Raw genomic sequence first — 15446 nt, forward strand, 5'->3', positions numbered from 1 at the left:
CGGGTACCGACTGTTAGACTTGGAAGCTTCAGCTCTTACAGTCTTTGTGTCCAAGTTACCTGAATAATCACTCCAAGCATCACCTGCTGGGGCCTCATTTTTTTATTTCTTAAAAAAAAAAAAAAAAAAAAAAAAAAGGCTTTCCGTCGTCTAGGCAATCGGAGGAAACTGATTAACGCCCGGGGAAGCTTGCAGATCAGCAGACCCCTGGTGGTGCAGACGCCCAGCTCAGGCGAAGCCCCGGGGGCGTCCCCAAGGTGTCATCTCCCCGAGCGCCAGTGCACACCTCTCACATTAACAGCCCTTGGTTCCTCTCGGGTCTCTCCCACCCCCGGCCCTCCTCCCCGAGCCCTTGCCACCATCTCACCTTCTCCTCTCCTCCCACGCCCTGGACCAAGCATCCCTTCTGTCAGGTGGGGTTGGGGGATGTTTACTCTTCCCGGAAGGGGGCAAAAGGGTTAATGATGAGAGTCCGCGCAGGTGGGGCCGCCCCCGGCCGCGGTGGGCGTCGGAGGTGAGGGGGCGCTGTTCAGGCGGGAGAGCCGCTAGGCTGACGGAGAGGCCGGGCTGAGTGGGGGCCGCTCCGCCGCCGCCGCCGCCGCCGCCGCTGTGATGCGAAGCCGGTGTTGCGCCGGGCGGTGGAGTCAGAGCCCGGGCGCGGGAGCACGAGCTGCAACATCAACACCCGCGGCGGCGGCGACACCTGCACCAGCTCTCGGGCCCCGCGCTGCGCTCTCCGCCCCGCCGCGCCCGGGGCCGCCGCCCCGTACTCTCTATGGATGTCAAGGCGGCCCCCAACGGGGTGGCCACCATCGAGGACCGCATCCTGCGGATCACCGGCTACTATGGCTATTACCCGGGTTACTCCAGTCAGAAAAGTAAGACGCCGCGGGCGCTGCCTGGCTCCAGACGCCGGAGGGGGTAGGATGCGGGAGGGCGCGCCGTCCGGACACCTGCAGCCCTGCTGGCGTGGCTACCGCGGATCTCCGGGCGGTGGGGCCACCCTGGCTGAAAGTATGTCCGCTGTCCTCGGTGCTGAACCGTGAGCGAGAACGGTGTCCGGACTGTTGGCGCCTAGGAGTTTGGAAATAGTGGCAGCCTTGGGGGCAGAAGCGCAGAGGCAACCCGGTGAGCGCTCCTGACAGCCGTCTGCCGGCTCAGCCCCGGCGTACTTACAGCCGAGGAGGCTAATATGGCTGTTTACTTAGCGAAAGTCAGCCCTTGGGGCTGCACTCCCCCAAAGTCCCTACTGGGTACAGGCTGCGGGCTGGGCGCTGGGGCTGCCGGCTGGATAGGCTCGGGGGTGGGGCTGGCGGAGAAGGCCGACCCAGACGTGGGTCCCGACGCCGATGGGTCAGGCTGTTCACTCCGGGCTGTTGAAACGTTGCCAGCGCGGGAATTACTCCTGTTAAGATGTCTTTTGGGAGGTTCTCCACTTTGGGTAGAGAAAGAACCTCTTCAGGTCTCCGAGTTTGTGATCTTGGAGCCAGAGACCCGTGAAAAGACTGGGGGCTGGGGTGGATGAGAGGGGGATGCGCGATCGGGCCCCCGGCCAGCCCCGAATGCCCGCCGCACGTCGCGGCTGCCTCTGAGCAGCGGCAGATTGCTCCATGGCTTCTGGCTTTCTTCCGGCTAAGCGAGGTCCTGTGGTGCGGATGCTTTCACGTTTCTGGAGCAGTTTTGCAGGGAGGGCGCTGAGGTGCGCTCTCTGTTCTGTCCCTCTCCCCCAACACACAAACCCACTGGCTGTATTTGCTGGGATTGGTTCTGCCAGTGACCCAAGTGAACCTCGTTTTTTTCTCTGAATTGAGGGAGTAGCTGTGGCTTAATTCCCATGCAGGTGGGATTTCACTTTTTTCTTTATCAACGCATTTCTGTCGCAATAGATGGAGCATAACTGATGCTTTTGCTGTTATGTTTAACCAGAAGCCTTGGAAGCTCATAGATGCGTTTCTGATTGGTATATTTCTGAGACACTTGAGGTACAATCAGCGTTACAGTTTCTCTGAAGGGAGTAGACCCTATCACATAGAGGGAAAATCAACTTTTTCCTGGCAACTCCCCCCGCCCGGCCCCCCCTCACTATGCTCCATCTCTCTTGAGCTTTCCTGCATGGACTGTCCTTACACAGATATTTTCTAGTTTAATATTTCATTTGGTTTCAGGAAAGGCCTATCTGATTTGTATGGTCGCTATCTAGCTGTTTTTAGCATTAGAGGCTTACATTATTCATTTCCCATACAAAAGTAATTATTTAGTGTTAGAATTTTCTAGAAGGAAAATAACATGCTGTGGAATGCAGTTTGAAGTCTTTGTACTATAGACTCAGAACTTTTTTTCCCCCATTGGCAAAGGCTTTCTTTTTTAACCCTATAAACTTAAGCAAAAGCACTAGTATACCACATGGAGATTACTTAGATTTCACCTTTGAATATTTTAATTAGGAACCATGGGATTTTGGTTGCTTAGAGAATGTAGAAGCCCTCTGTGAGATTACAAGACTCAGGGTAGTATATTATTATAGCTTTTACAACAACGGAACTGTGGTTAATAAAGAACAAGCTAAAAAGAATACTGGAAAAATGATATTTTAAACAGAGATATGTTCATATTATCTTTTTGTACTTGCTGAAATAGCTACACGTTTCATTTGCCATACAAGAACCGGACAAAAAGAGGGAAGAGCATTGGTTAAGACAATAACTGAGGCTAAAAGGGATAAAGATGCATTTGGTATAGTTATTTGTGATGGGCTAACTTCAGGCCAGCATTCAAACAGTGAAGACAGAGAATCTCACAAGGACAGAGAATTATATGACTGTCAAATAACTTTCAGAATGTTTAAGCTTTCAGAGGTAGAAGGAGATTGCCATTTTGCAGAGTGAAAGGCTAGGAGAAGAGAGAGCTGGAAGAGGGCCAGGCAGCTGAGCACCATGAAATAAATAATCGTGCCCTTAATGCAGGCTTCAACTAGTAAACAAACACATTGAGGCAAACCAGTACAAGATGGGCAACTGATTTAGCTGTTACCAGGAATGGGCAATAACTTAGGAGAAGTCTGGAAAGATATAGTTAAGAAAGGCCTGTGGTGAGGAATATGTAACACGTGAAGGCGAGGTGACTTTCTCATTTTTTTATGATCTTGTCTGAGGCCTTAAGGATGGAATGGTCTCTTAATATTAGTGCCATTTCCTTTTCTAGAGGTAGGTAGAGACTCATCTCTGACAACATGCATGAATGACCAACCTCATGGTAGTGTATCCTCCTGCCGTTCCTGTCAACCAGGAAGATGAGAAACTTGTTGTTGTTCAGCCACTAAGTCGTGTCCTCTTTGTGACCACATGGACTGCAGCACGCCAGACTTCCCTGTCCTTCACCAGCTCCCAGAGCTTGCTCAAATTCACGTTCACCCAGTCGGTGATGCCATCCATCCTCTGTCGTCCCCTTCTCCTCCTGCCTTCAATCTTTTCCAGCATCAGGGTCTTTTCCAATGAGTCAGTTCTTCACATCAGGTGGCCAAAGTATTGGAGCTTCAGCTTCAGCATCAGTCCTTTCAGTGAATATTCAGGGTTGATTTCTTTTAAGATTGATTTGTTGGATCTCCTTGCAGTCCAAGGGACTCTCAGTCTTCTCTTGTACCACAGTTCAAAAGCATTAATTCTTTGGTGCTCAGCCTTCTTTGTGGTCCAACTCTCACATCTATACATGACTACTGGAAAAACCATAGGTTTGCCTACACAGACCTTTGTTGGCAAAGTAATGTCTCTGCTTTTTAATGTGCTGTCTAGGTTTGTCATAACTTTTCTTCCAAGGAGCAAGCATATTTTAATTTCATGTGTCTGCAGTCACCATCCACAGTAATTTTTGAGCCCAGGAAAATAAAATCTGTCATTGCTTCCACTTTTTCCCTTTCTTTTTGCCATGAGGTGATGGGATTGGATGCCATGATCTTAGTTTTTTTAATGTTGAGTTTAAGCAAGCTTTTTCACTCTCACCTTTCACCTTCCTCAAGAGGCTCTTTTAGTTCTTCTTTGCTTTCAGCCATTAGAGTGGTGTCATCTGCATATCTGAGTTTATTGATATTTCTCCCAGCAATATCAATTTTCATTCCAGCTTGATAACCCGGTTCAGAACAAATTCTAGTAGTCAGGCTGATACAAAAAAGAAAGAAATGTATGTGTACATAATTATGTATTTAAAAGATATATATAATATGCATAAGATATATATAAATATTATGTATAAAAGATATACATGCATTGTGTATTAAATATATATATAATCATCTCTGTATCTGTAAATTTAGATAGTTAGATGGGTACATAGGTGATTAAAGCATTTGTCTAACCTCAAGTTATGGTCTGGTAGGCGAAATAGATGCACTCATTCAACAGGTGCTAATTGAGCACCTCCTATGTTCCAGGAATACACCCATGAACAGAACAGAGAAACGTATTTCCCTTTTTAAAGCTTAAGTTCTAATGGGAAGAAACAGACAATAATAAACAAACATATACATACATAAATAAAGTTCTATATTGCAAGGTGATAGCTGCTTTAACAAAATTATCAGAAGAGTTAAAAGGATAAAAGATTGTGGAAGTTTTAAATAGATCGGGCAGGTGAGACCTCACTGAGAAGGTCCCTGTTGAGAAAAGAGCTGAAAGATGTGAAGGAGTTTGCTGTGTAGACATTGGGAGGAGTCTGCTCAGGCAAAAGGAACAGCCTGTGCAAAGCTCTGAGGCAGAGCCTGCTGAGCCTGCTAGAGAAGGAGTGAGGAGGTCTCCTGCATGACTGGAGTGGGATAAAGAATTGGGCAAGTGGTTGGAGATGAGGTCACTGTGGATACAGGGACTCATAGAAAGTAGCGTCTTACAGGCCATTGTAAGTCCTTTGGCTTATTTTCTGAATGAAATTGGGAGCCTTTGTAGGAGTTTTAATGGTTTTAACAGAGGAGGGATGAGACTCGACTTACATTTCAAAAGGATCAAGTTGACTGCTCTACTGGAGCAGAGGTGGAAGCAGAGAGGCTAGCTGGTATATATCACTGTAATAACAAAGGTGGGAGATGATAGTGGCTTGAACAAGAGGGTTAGCAGTAGCAGTGGTGAGAGGTGGTCAGATTCTCTTTATGTTTGAAGTTAGATTGTCTATATTTAAATGCTCTATTTGAATAGGGTTTCCTGATGGTTGGATATGGTATCTACATGAAAGAAAGGAGTAAAAACTGATCCCATCTTTTCTAGTTTGACCAAGTTTGAGTTGCCAATGGCTGAAGTGTGGCAAGCTTCAAGGTAGAGAAGTTTAGGGGTTCAAGGGATAAGGATAACATTTTGGAAAGGAAATGTAATTGGAGTTGTAAAATAATCCTGGAGTTCAGCGGAGTTGTCTGACTAGATATGTAAATTAGAGATTTTCCAGTATTTGGGTGTTATTCATAGTCTAACACTAAAGAGATCTTCAAGAAGTCAACATATATAGAGAAGAGGAGCAAGGACTGAACTCTGGGGCACTGAGACATTAAGAGGGTGAGGAGAAGGGCATGTGATACCCTGGAAAGCAGAGAAGAGTTTCAGAGGGAAGAGATTCGCTGAATCCAGTGCTGCTGAAAGGCCAGGTAAAATGAAAACTGGTCACTGACCATGAATTTGGTGACCGGTCATCATTAGCTACCTTGACAGGAACAGATAAGATAGCATAAGATGGATTAGAATGTGCTTAAGCAAGAATCAGGCTTCCAGCAGTTAAGAATCTGCCTGTCAATGCAGGAAAAGAGTTTGATCCCTGGGTTGGGAAGATCCCCTGGAGGAGGACATGGCAACCCACTCCAGTATACTTTCTGGAAAGTCACATGGACAGAAGAGCCTGGAGGGCTACAGTCCATAGGGTCACAAAAATGTTGGGCCTGACTGAACAACAGCAAACAAGAATTGGAGGAATTGGAAACGTGAGTATAGACAATTCTTCAGTAATTTTTGTTCAAAGGGGAGCAGAGGAAATGGGAGTAGTGGTGGGGTTATGAAAGTTTCTTTTTATTTTAAAGATGGCTGGCAGTAGCAGCATGTTTGCAAGCCCCTGAGAATGATTCAATAGAGAAAGAAATATCAGTGATATTGGAGAGATAGGGTACCAAATCTAGTGTACAAAGGAAGGAATATTGCTTTAGACAGGAACATGGATATAGGGCAAGGGTATGGATAAACGGTCTGGAAGGTGGATAACTGAGATGGTGGGAGTCTGCTGAGGTTCTCTTCTGATTGCTTTCATTTTCTCCAAATAGAAAGCAAGGTCATCAACTGAGAGTGAGGATAGAGGAGGAGGTGGTAGATGTTGGTTTGGAGGAGAGAGAATGTATAAATAGTTTGAGAGGGAGAGTGAACAGTCTGAGTAAGTACAGTAAGGTTGTCTGGCTGCCTTAAAGGGCACATTTAGTTTCTGGTCACATATTTAAAGTGAGATCAGTCAGTAGATTGTTATGATCATTGACACAGTGGAGGCATGGAGCAAGTGAAGAGAAGGATTTAACAGGAGTTGCAGATTATCCAGTGGGTGTAATAAAATAATAGTAGCAAGGGAGTTTTGAATGTATACAAGAAAGGAATTATAATGAATGGCCATAGCATTTAAAGCTGGTGAGTACAGAAGAGAGAAATTTGAGATGACTAGGGAGAGTGGAAAGTTGGTAGGATCAATGGATTGGAAATCTCAGTGGGATCAGAGGCTAGTGGATGTTATCTGGCAGATAAGAGGTGGTAATCAGAGAGGCTTGTATGGCTGTAAGAAGTCATTCATTCCATAAGTCAAGTCAAAGGATAAATTAATTTATTTTACTGTATCCTATTATTGATATCTTTGAGCTGAGTCTTCTTTATGTGTTGGTATAAGGAGGCAGTGTGTTGATGTGCAGTGAATTAAACTCTAGGGGTTTGGAAATTTATTCTTGTTAAACTTGCCAGTAACTAGGCCTTGAGACCTGGGTATCTCTTTGTGGCCAACAGTTTCCTTTCCTGTTAAAAAAAAAAAAAAGAAATAGGGGAGGGGATAGAAGTCACTTTTTTTAAAGAAACTTTTAATTTTATATTGGAATATAGCTGGAATATAGTTAATTGTCACAACAATTAACAAGTTGTGACAGTTTCAGGTGGATAGTAAAGGCACTCAGCCATAAATATACATGTATCTGTTCTCCCCGAAATTCCCCTCCCATCCAGGCTGCCACATAACGTTGAGCAGAGTTCCCTGTGCTATACAGTAGGTCCTTGTTGGTTATCCATTTTAAATATAGCAATGTGTACACGTCCACCTCACATTCCCTAACTATGTCTTCCCTTCATCCTTCCTCCCTGATAACCATAAGTTCGTTTGCTAACTCTGTGAGTGTTTCTGTTTTATAAATAAGTTCATTTGTTTTATTTTTGTTTTTGTTGAAGGTTCTGCATATAAAGGATGTCCTATAGTATTTTTTCTTCTCTGTCTGAGAAGTCACTGCCTTAGAGCAGCCATGCAGTAGGTTGGCTTTGACAGCTTTCAGAAAAGCCCCAACTTCCATGAAGGACTCTATCTCAGTAAATTCTAGTTTGTTTACTTTGCCTCTCCACACTCCATTTTCCATTTCAGATGGTGGCCAGTGGCCTCTTTTTGCCTTTTGTACTTGCCAGCTTTCTGTTATTTCCTATCAGTAGCAGCAAATTTATAGTAAAACTTCTTGTCCTTGCTCTGATGCCAGCCCTGACCATCCCATTTCCAAAAAGAACTCTACTAACTTCTGGCTCTTCTGGCTCTCTGAATTCTCCAACTTGTGCTATGACTTAGCATTTTCCAAGGTGCCAGCCTCAGCTCTCTCCTCCTCACTTTACCTTCACGGAGCAAGCTTATTCAGTTTCATGGCTTCACTATCTTCTATGTGTCTCTCTTTCTAGGTACACTTTTTCTAAGCCTAGCCCCATATTTCAACTTTCTACTAGAATTCTTACCTGAATGTCCTCCAGGCATGTCACACATAAAACTAAATTCATCATTCTGTCCTTAAAATGTACCTTTTGCTTATTATGCTTTTTAAGCTTCCAATATCTGTATCTAACCAATTGCCCAGAAACCTGGAGTTATGCTCAAACTCTGCCCTTCCCCCTCTCCTTATATTCAGTTAACAAGTTCTATTTATTTTACCCCAAATACGTGTTTCCATCCCTGTTATCACCTGCCTTAATTCTACCTGTCATATCTTTCACCCAGTCTCAAATCCTTTTAGTCCAGTATGCGCACCTTAACAACATTGAATTCTGTAAAGATGCAAATCTTCCTCTCATGTCCCTGATCAAATGCCTGAAATAAACCTCCATTTTCTGTAGGACAGTGTCCAAATTCTTTAGCATGCCACAATCTGAGTCCAGCTTACACTGTTCTATTTTAGCACACATTTCCCCCTCTAATTGCCAAAGTAATGCAGACTTAATGCAGAAAATCTGGAAGGCAGAGAAACAAAGAGAGATTAAAACAAAATTACTCATCATTCCACCACCCAGAGGTGATGAGTGCTAACATTTTGGCTAACACTATCCTTAGAGTCTCTTTTATATCCATAGACAGGTGCAAATGCTGTTTATTTTGTACTGAGCATTTCTGTCACTGGTTTATAGGTTTTAATAACTGAAATTTAATGTATGCATAGTCTTCAATGTATTTAAACACCTTAATCTACTTACATTGTTGAATTTTTTGTCCAATTTTTCTTTTTTAATTTCATATCTCACTTGTCCTCCACAAACTTGCTAATAGTCTCATCAAGCAGCTCATTGTTTTAATAACATTCTAGTCCTCATGTTCTTCCGGTCCTCAGTGTCTTTTTATACTATGGCATGAATGGCTTTCTCATGTCTCCTTCTTCACTCTCTGAAAAGCTCCTATTTATCTTTCGAGGCTGAGTTTAAAAGCCCTGTCCTCTGTGTAGCTCCCTGATTGCCCCAGGCTGGGTTGATCCTCCTCTGGGCTCTTGTAATACTGTGTACTCACCTCTGCTCCAGCGTTTAGCACACTATTTTGGGCTGTTTACTTTTCATAAGACTGTCTCACCACAGAGCTTGGGGAAGGCAGGGACTTATCTTTCTTTATTTTTATCTTAGACAACATGAAAGTGTACTAGAGTACATTCTGGGTGCTCAATAAAGTTTATTGTAGTAATGAATGAATGATTATAGTTTCTGTTGAAGAAATTGGAGAGTTAATTCTTTTCACATAGAAAAGAAAGAGTACATGGTGGTAGTGATTGAAGAGAAAGAAAAAACTCACCAGCTATGAATGAATTAAACAGATGTGCCTACTCAGAGAGTGAGTACACCAAATGGTATTTTGTGATCACTTAACCTTGCGTCCTTACTGCCTTTATAATGTTCTCTGTACTTGAATGGGGAGAATGCAATCTTTAAATACAAAATAGTATAAGTTATTACAACTATAGGAAATAAAATGTGGTCCATCCCCCCTTGTGAAGTGATTACTGTTAGTCTTTGTAGTATGATGTTTTAAATCACAAACCAGATTTTTTAATTATGAAAGTAGTAGTAATAACTTAGCACTTCAGCACTCTAACTGGCATAAGTTATAAAATTGTCTCTTACTGGTGAAGTGAATGCAATAATTATTTCTCCCAGTTCAGAGTCTGTTTATACCTCAATAATAAGCGTTATGTTTCTTTGTATATGATAGGGTAGTGTTTTTGTGAAAAGTTACATTGATATGAAGAAAGAAGTCTATAGTTTTAAACTATAACTTATAAAGGCTGTGTTGATACTGAATACCACAGTATATGTCATTGTTGTATAATGTAATTTCTGCAATGTTTATTCTGATATGTATTTTTCATTTAAAATATAAATTTACATATAAACTCTATTTGTATTATAAAATACTACTGTTATTAATAGCTAACACGTGGGTTTGACATTAAGTGTCAGATATACTTTCTTTAGAAAGCCCACCTAAGACCTGTTTGAAGCCAAAAAATCTAATGCAAAGATCACATTGACCGTTCTCTTCTACTTGTTAGACTTTTAAACTTGCATAAGTAACTTCTCAAATCAACAGCTTGCTCCTGTAAAATGGAAATAATAATAATTGTTTCATAGGTCATTGGGAAGGTTATGTAAGATAACATATATAAAAGCCTTGCACAAAGCCTAGTTCAATATAAAGAAGCTGTTATGATCATGGAGGAAACCAGTAGAATCGACTTCATGATTTCAAAAAGTCTTGCTCACTTTTTTCTTGTAAATAAATGCTTCACCACTCACATTTTCCTCCTATCCAATGTTGTAGTTTGAATTGTTAATGAAAATTGTGTTACAGCAGTGTTAAGGATAATTTAAAAATTATCCAAGTTTGCAATGCAATGTGTTTTAGTTTTGGAGATTGCCTTCTGTTTATTTACCTGGATCACCCCTGGGAATAGTTTAAAATGGGTCGGAGCCTTTTGTGATGAGGTTCTTTCCAAGGGGCCAATCCGAAATAGATGAGAAAAATCTAGGGTTTACAGGTGACAGGATGGGTCTGCATGTCTGGAGATGCAGACACTCAAACATCAAAGTAGAGAGGAGTGTAGGAATTGGGGATGGGAAGTGGAAGAGTGGTGGGGGAGACTGGCAGAGAGGAAGGATGAAATCTCAGCTAAAAATGAGTAGCATGGGATGAAGTGGGATTATGTAGGATTAGGCTGGCAGATAGGTGGAGAAGAAGTGAAAATGTGTAGTGTTAGTCACTCAGTTGTGTCCGACTCTTTGGACCCCATCAGGCTCCTCTGTCCATGGGATTCTCCAGGCAAGAATACTGGGGTTGGTTGCCATTCTCTTCTCCAGGGGATTTTCCCCACCCAGAGATCAAACCCCAGTGTCCTGCATTGTAGAAAGATGCTTTGCCATCTGTGCCACCAAGAAAGCCTGGAGAAAAGAAGCCTGAGGATTACTGGGGACTAGTCTGTTGGAAATTTCATTGTTGTTTTTACATGTGGAGTCTTAAAGGGACAGTTGCTTTTTGGTCTATTTATATAGTGGCGAACATTACAAATAGAGTCTTTCAAGTTCCACTTTTTAAAAGACACCATTATGTTATAAACACAGTTACATAGTCTTTGAAGTTACAATTCTGTTCTGAAGTATTTAACTACTTAAAGACACAGAAGAATATAGAGAAAAAGGAAAATAATCCTGTCACCCTAACATGACTACTGTTATTTTGGTTAACTTTCTTCCCATCTTCAAAATGCATATAGGGCTTCAAATCTTGATTTATTGACAAATATAAACTATAGTAAAGTCATAATTCTGATATATACAGTTTTGTGTCCTGCTTCTTTCTTACTTGACATTTTAGGATAAGCATTTTTCATTTCATTGCATGTGCCTGCTTGGAGAGGCTGGAATTAGATTCCCTTTCAGAGATTTTGGCTTAAAAAATTTGGGCAAGCTGATTCTCAGATCTTTGAGACTAGATGAAATGGAGAAACTTGGAGTGTTAGAGAGGGCTTGTGTGACTTCTCATCACAGGATTCCACTTGAACTGGCTTAGGCAAAAATGGAAGTGATTGAAATGATACTGGGAGTCTTCCATGGATTTTAAGGGCTGGGGTAAGGTGGGATAAGGGCTTCCTGGTGACTCAGTGGTAAAGAATCTGCCTACAGTGCAGGAGACCCAGATTTGATCCCTGGGTTGGGAAGATCTCCTGGAGGAGGGCATGGCAACCCACTCCAGTACTCTCGTCTGGAGAATTCCATGGACGGAGGAGCCTGGCGGGCTACAGTCCACAGAGTTGGACACGACTGAAGCAGCTAAACAGCAGCAGCAAGGTGGGATAAACGTCAGGTCCCTGAGTGTTGTTGTAGGGAAAATAGGAAGCCCTCCTTCTCTGCCTTTCATTTCTTTGCTTTTTTTTCCTTTTCCTGGCACATGTTCTCCATGCTTGTCTCTTGCTGCAGGCTGGCTTTCTCTATTCCTTGTCCAAATGGTTGAAAATAGCCTCTGCAAGCAGTTCCAGTGTTTATATGTCCTCTATTCAAGAGAGAAGACAGACTGAGCAAGAATCTCTGACTTCTAAAACCAGATTCCCAGGGACAGGGACTCTTTGGCCTAATTTGTGTCAGGTGTGCACTCTTGATTGTCTTGACTGTGGTCATCCGGGGCAGGGTCAATCTCTGCTGTCCTGACTGCCAGAGGCTTTCTGTTGTAATCCTACTGACTAGGGCAAGAGGTAGTTTCCAGAGAAAAGAAGTGTTTGTCTGGAGAGTCAGCTTAATAGCATTTTGGTTCACAGAGCTTTGCATAGAGAAGTTTTTCATTTTAAATCATAGGCTTCAATCAAGATCCAATCTTTTCTATTTTCTAGTTTTGATAGTCCTTAGAATGTGCCTATGTAATACTTAGTGAGGTTATAGATAGTGTATTCCTACAAACTGAGAAAATCCAAGTGTTTGTTTAGAGTATAAGTCCCTAAGGGGTTATGTTTAAAAGTACTCAACCAGCACTGCTGACTGCTTATTAAGTTTTATTGAAGTGCTGCTGGTTATATCAAATTTGGAAGATGTTTTTCTTTTTCTCGGTCAGATAGGGCAAAACACCAGTTCCTTCAGACTTAAGGTATGGTAACTGAAGGTGACATTTAACATTGTATATTTTAAGGAATGAAAATTACACTATTCTGCAGTCTGGGAATTTCTATATTTAGTTCTGCGTTAATGCCAAGATGGCACTGCTGCTGCTGCTGCTGGTAAGTCACTTCAGTCGTGTCCAACTCTGTGCGACCCCATAGACGGCAGCCCACCAGGCTCCTCGGTCCATGGGATTCTCCAGGCAAGAGTACTGGAGTGGGTTGCCATTGCCTTCTCCGCAAGATTGCACTAGTGGAGGTCAATAATGGTTTTATGGTCCTGGAAACTGGACGTACAAGAATTCTTTATCTCTTGTGAAGCTTAGGTTCTAAGGGCGTTAGAGTTTGCATGTTTTTGCTGCTGATGCCTTGCTCCAAGTCATGCATATGTATCTTGCATTTTTGATTCACACCCACGTTTAATATAGGCATCCTAGAGGAAAGATCCAGGTCGAGTGAGCTGGGAACCATTTGGAGCACCATCTCTCCTGGAGCTATGGTGGCAGATGAAGAAATGAATTATTATTTCCCAGAGACAGTCTAGAACAAATACATTTAATATTTAGAAGCTATGAATTTTTAATTTCCCTGAAATTAAAAAAAAAAAGGGAGGGCCTCAAATGTAGCCTCTTGCTTTCTCCTTTCTTGTCCACATCCACAAACCAGTCATTGTGATCTTTTAGAAGCTTTGATTTGATCATGCCATTCCTCTGGTTAAAGTCTGCCATGGCTTCTCATATTTCTTTGGAAAACTATAAAAGCCTAAACCGGGCCTCCAGGGTCCTCACGTGGTTGGGTTCTTCCAACGGCACCACTTTCCATGTACTGTTGATGGTTTGGTCATACTGGCATGCTCTCCAGGTCCTTTCCTTCCTCCAGACTGATGCACAAGCACATCCCTCTTCCTAGTGCGGTTACCTGTCTGGCTCCTCATCATCATTCAGGTCTGTCATAAGTGCTCCTGTCTCAGGGAGGCCTTTGCAGCTCTGCACCTTTCTCATCTCATGTACTTTTCCTTTACCGCACTTACTGCAAACTGTGCTTACAGTTCATGTTGAGTCTTGTGACTGTTCAGTTTCTTTCCTGCCCGCTCACTCTCTTAGCTCCACAAAGGAAGGGCTGAATCTGTTTAGATCAGCACTAGGTACTCATCATAGAAGACCTGGATATTTCATAAATATTTGCTGAGTGATTAATTCTTGTTAAAAATTTGGAGCGGACTTCAGTTCAGTTCAGTCGCTCAGTCGTGTCCGACTCTTTGCGACCCCATGAACCACAGCACGCCAGGCTTCCCTGTCCATCACCAACACACGGAGCCTACTCCAACTCATGTCCATTGCATTGGTGATACCATCCAACCATCTCATCCTCTGTCATCCCCTTCTCCTCCCACCTTCAATCTTTCCCAGCATCAGGGTCTGTTCCAATGAGTCAGTTCTTCACATCAGGTGGCCAAAGTATTGGAGTTTCATCTTCAACATCAGTCCTTCCAATGAACAGCCAGGACTGATTTCCTTTAGGATGGACTGGTTGGATCTCCTTGCAGTCCAAGGGACTCTCAAGAGTCTTTTCCAACACCACAGTTCAAAAACATCAATTCTTTGGCATTCAGCCTTCTTTATGGTCCAACTCTCACATCCATACATGACTATTGGAAAAACCATAGCCTTGACTAGACGGACCTTTGTTGGCAAAGTAATGTCTCTGCTTTTTAATATGCTGTCTAGGTTGGTCATACTTGTCTTCCAAGGAGCAATCATCTTTTAATTTCATGGCTGCAATTACCATCTGCAGTGATTATGGAGCCCAAGAAAATAAAGTCTCTCACTGTTTCCACTGTTTCCCCATCTATTTGTCATGAAGTGATGGGACTGGATGCCACAATCTTAGTTGTCTGAATGTTGAGCTTTAAGCCAACATTTTCACTCTCCTCTTTCACTTTCATCAAGAGACTTTAGTTCTTCTTTGCTTTCTGCCATAAGGGTGGTGTCATCTGCATATCAGGTTATTGATATTTCTCCTGGGAATCTTGATTCCAGTTTGTGAGTCATCCAGCCTGGCATTTTGCATGATATACTCTGCATATAAGTTAAATAAGCAGGGTGACAATATACAGCCTTGACCTATTCCTTTCCCTATTTGGAACCAGTCTGTTGTTACATGTCCAGTTCTAACTGTTGCTTCATGACCTGCATACGGATTTCTCAGGAGATGGGTCAGGTGATCTGGTGTTCCCATCTCTTTAAAAATTTTCCACAGTTTGTTGTGATCCACACAAAGGCTTATGCATAATCAATGAAGCAAAAGGAGCAGGCTTAAAAACATTACTTTGGAATAATTTTAGACTTACAGAAAAGTTGTAAAGATAATTCACAATGTTCCTGTGTACCCCTCACCCAGTTTCCCCTGTTATTATCATTTTATATTACTAATGTGTATTTGTCAGAACTCAAAAACCAGTACTGGTACATTACCATTAATTAAACTCTAGGTTCTATTTGGATTTCACCAGTTTTCCCATTAAGGGCTCTCCTTCTGTTCCAGGATCCAAACCAAAGTACTGCATTGCATTTAATTGTCATGTCTCTTAAGTAGGCTTTTAATGCAATGAACTTGAAAAGATAATTTCAATTTTATAGAAACTTCCTGACCATTCTTTTAGGGCTTGGATCAGATCACATCTGAAAATTTAATTACTAGTTTTTAAGGTGACATTGAATTAAATTCATGTTAGAAATGACCTGTGAAATCACATGGTAATTACATACTATTTTAGAGGACTGTTCTATAGTGTAGAATAGTAGGTTTTATTGTT

General features: G+C 42.4%; 1 protein-coding gene across 1 annotated transcript in view; it reads left to right on the forward strand.

Annotated features, from left to right (window-relative positions):
- The first annotated feature begins 533 nt into the window (after positions 1-533).
- The window catches only part of SLC35F4 (solute carrier family 35 member F4), a 276144-nt gene continuing 261231 nt past the window's right edge, over positions 534-15446 (forward strand). Inside the window, exon 1 of the mRNA XM_043920112.1 lies at positions 534-878. Coding sequence (XP_043776047.1) covers positions 776-878 — 103 coding nt within the window. The 5' untranslated portion in view covers positions 534-775. The remainder of the gene's footprint in view (positions 879-15446) is intronic.

This window comes from Cervus elaphus, chromosome 12 (genome assembly GCF_910594005.1).
Source record: "Cervus elaphus chromosome 12, mCerEla1.1, whole genome shotgun sequence".
Taxonomy (NCBI): domain Eukaryota; kingdom Metazoa; phylum Chordata; class Mammalia; order Artiodactyla; family Cervidae; genus Cervus; species Cervus elaphus.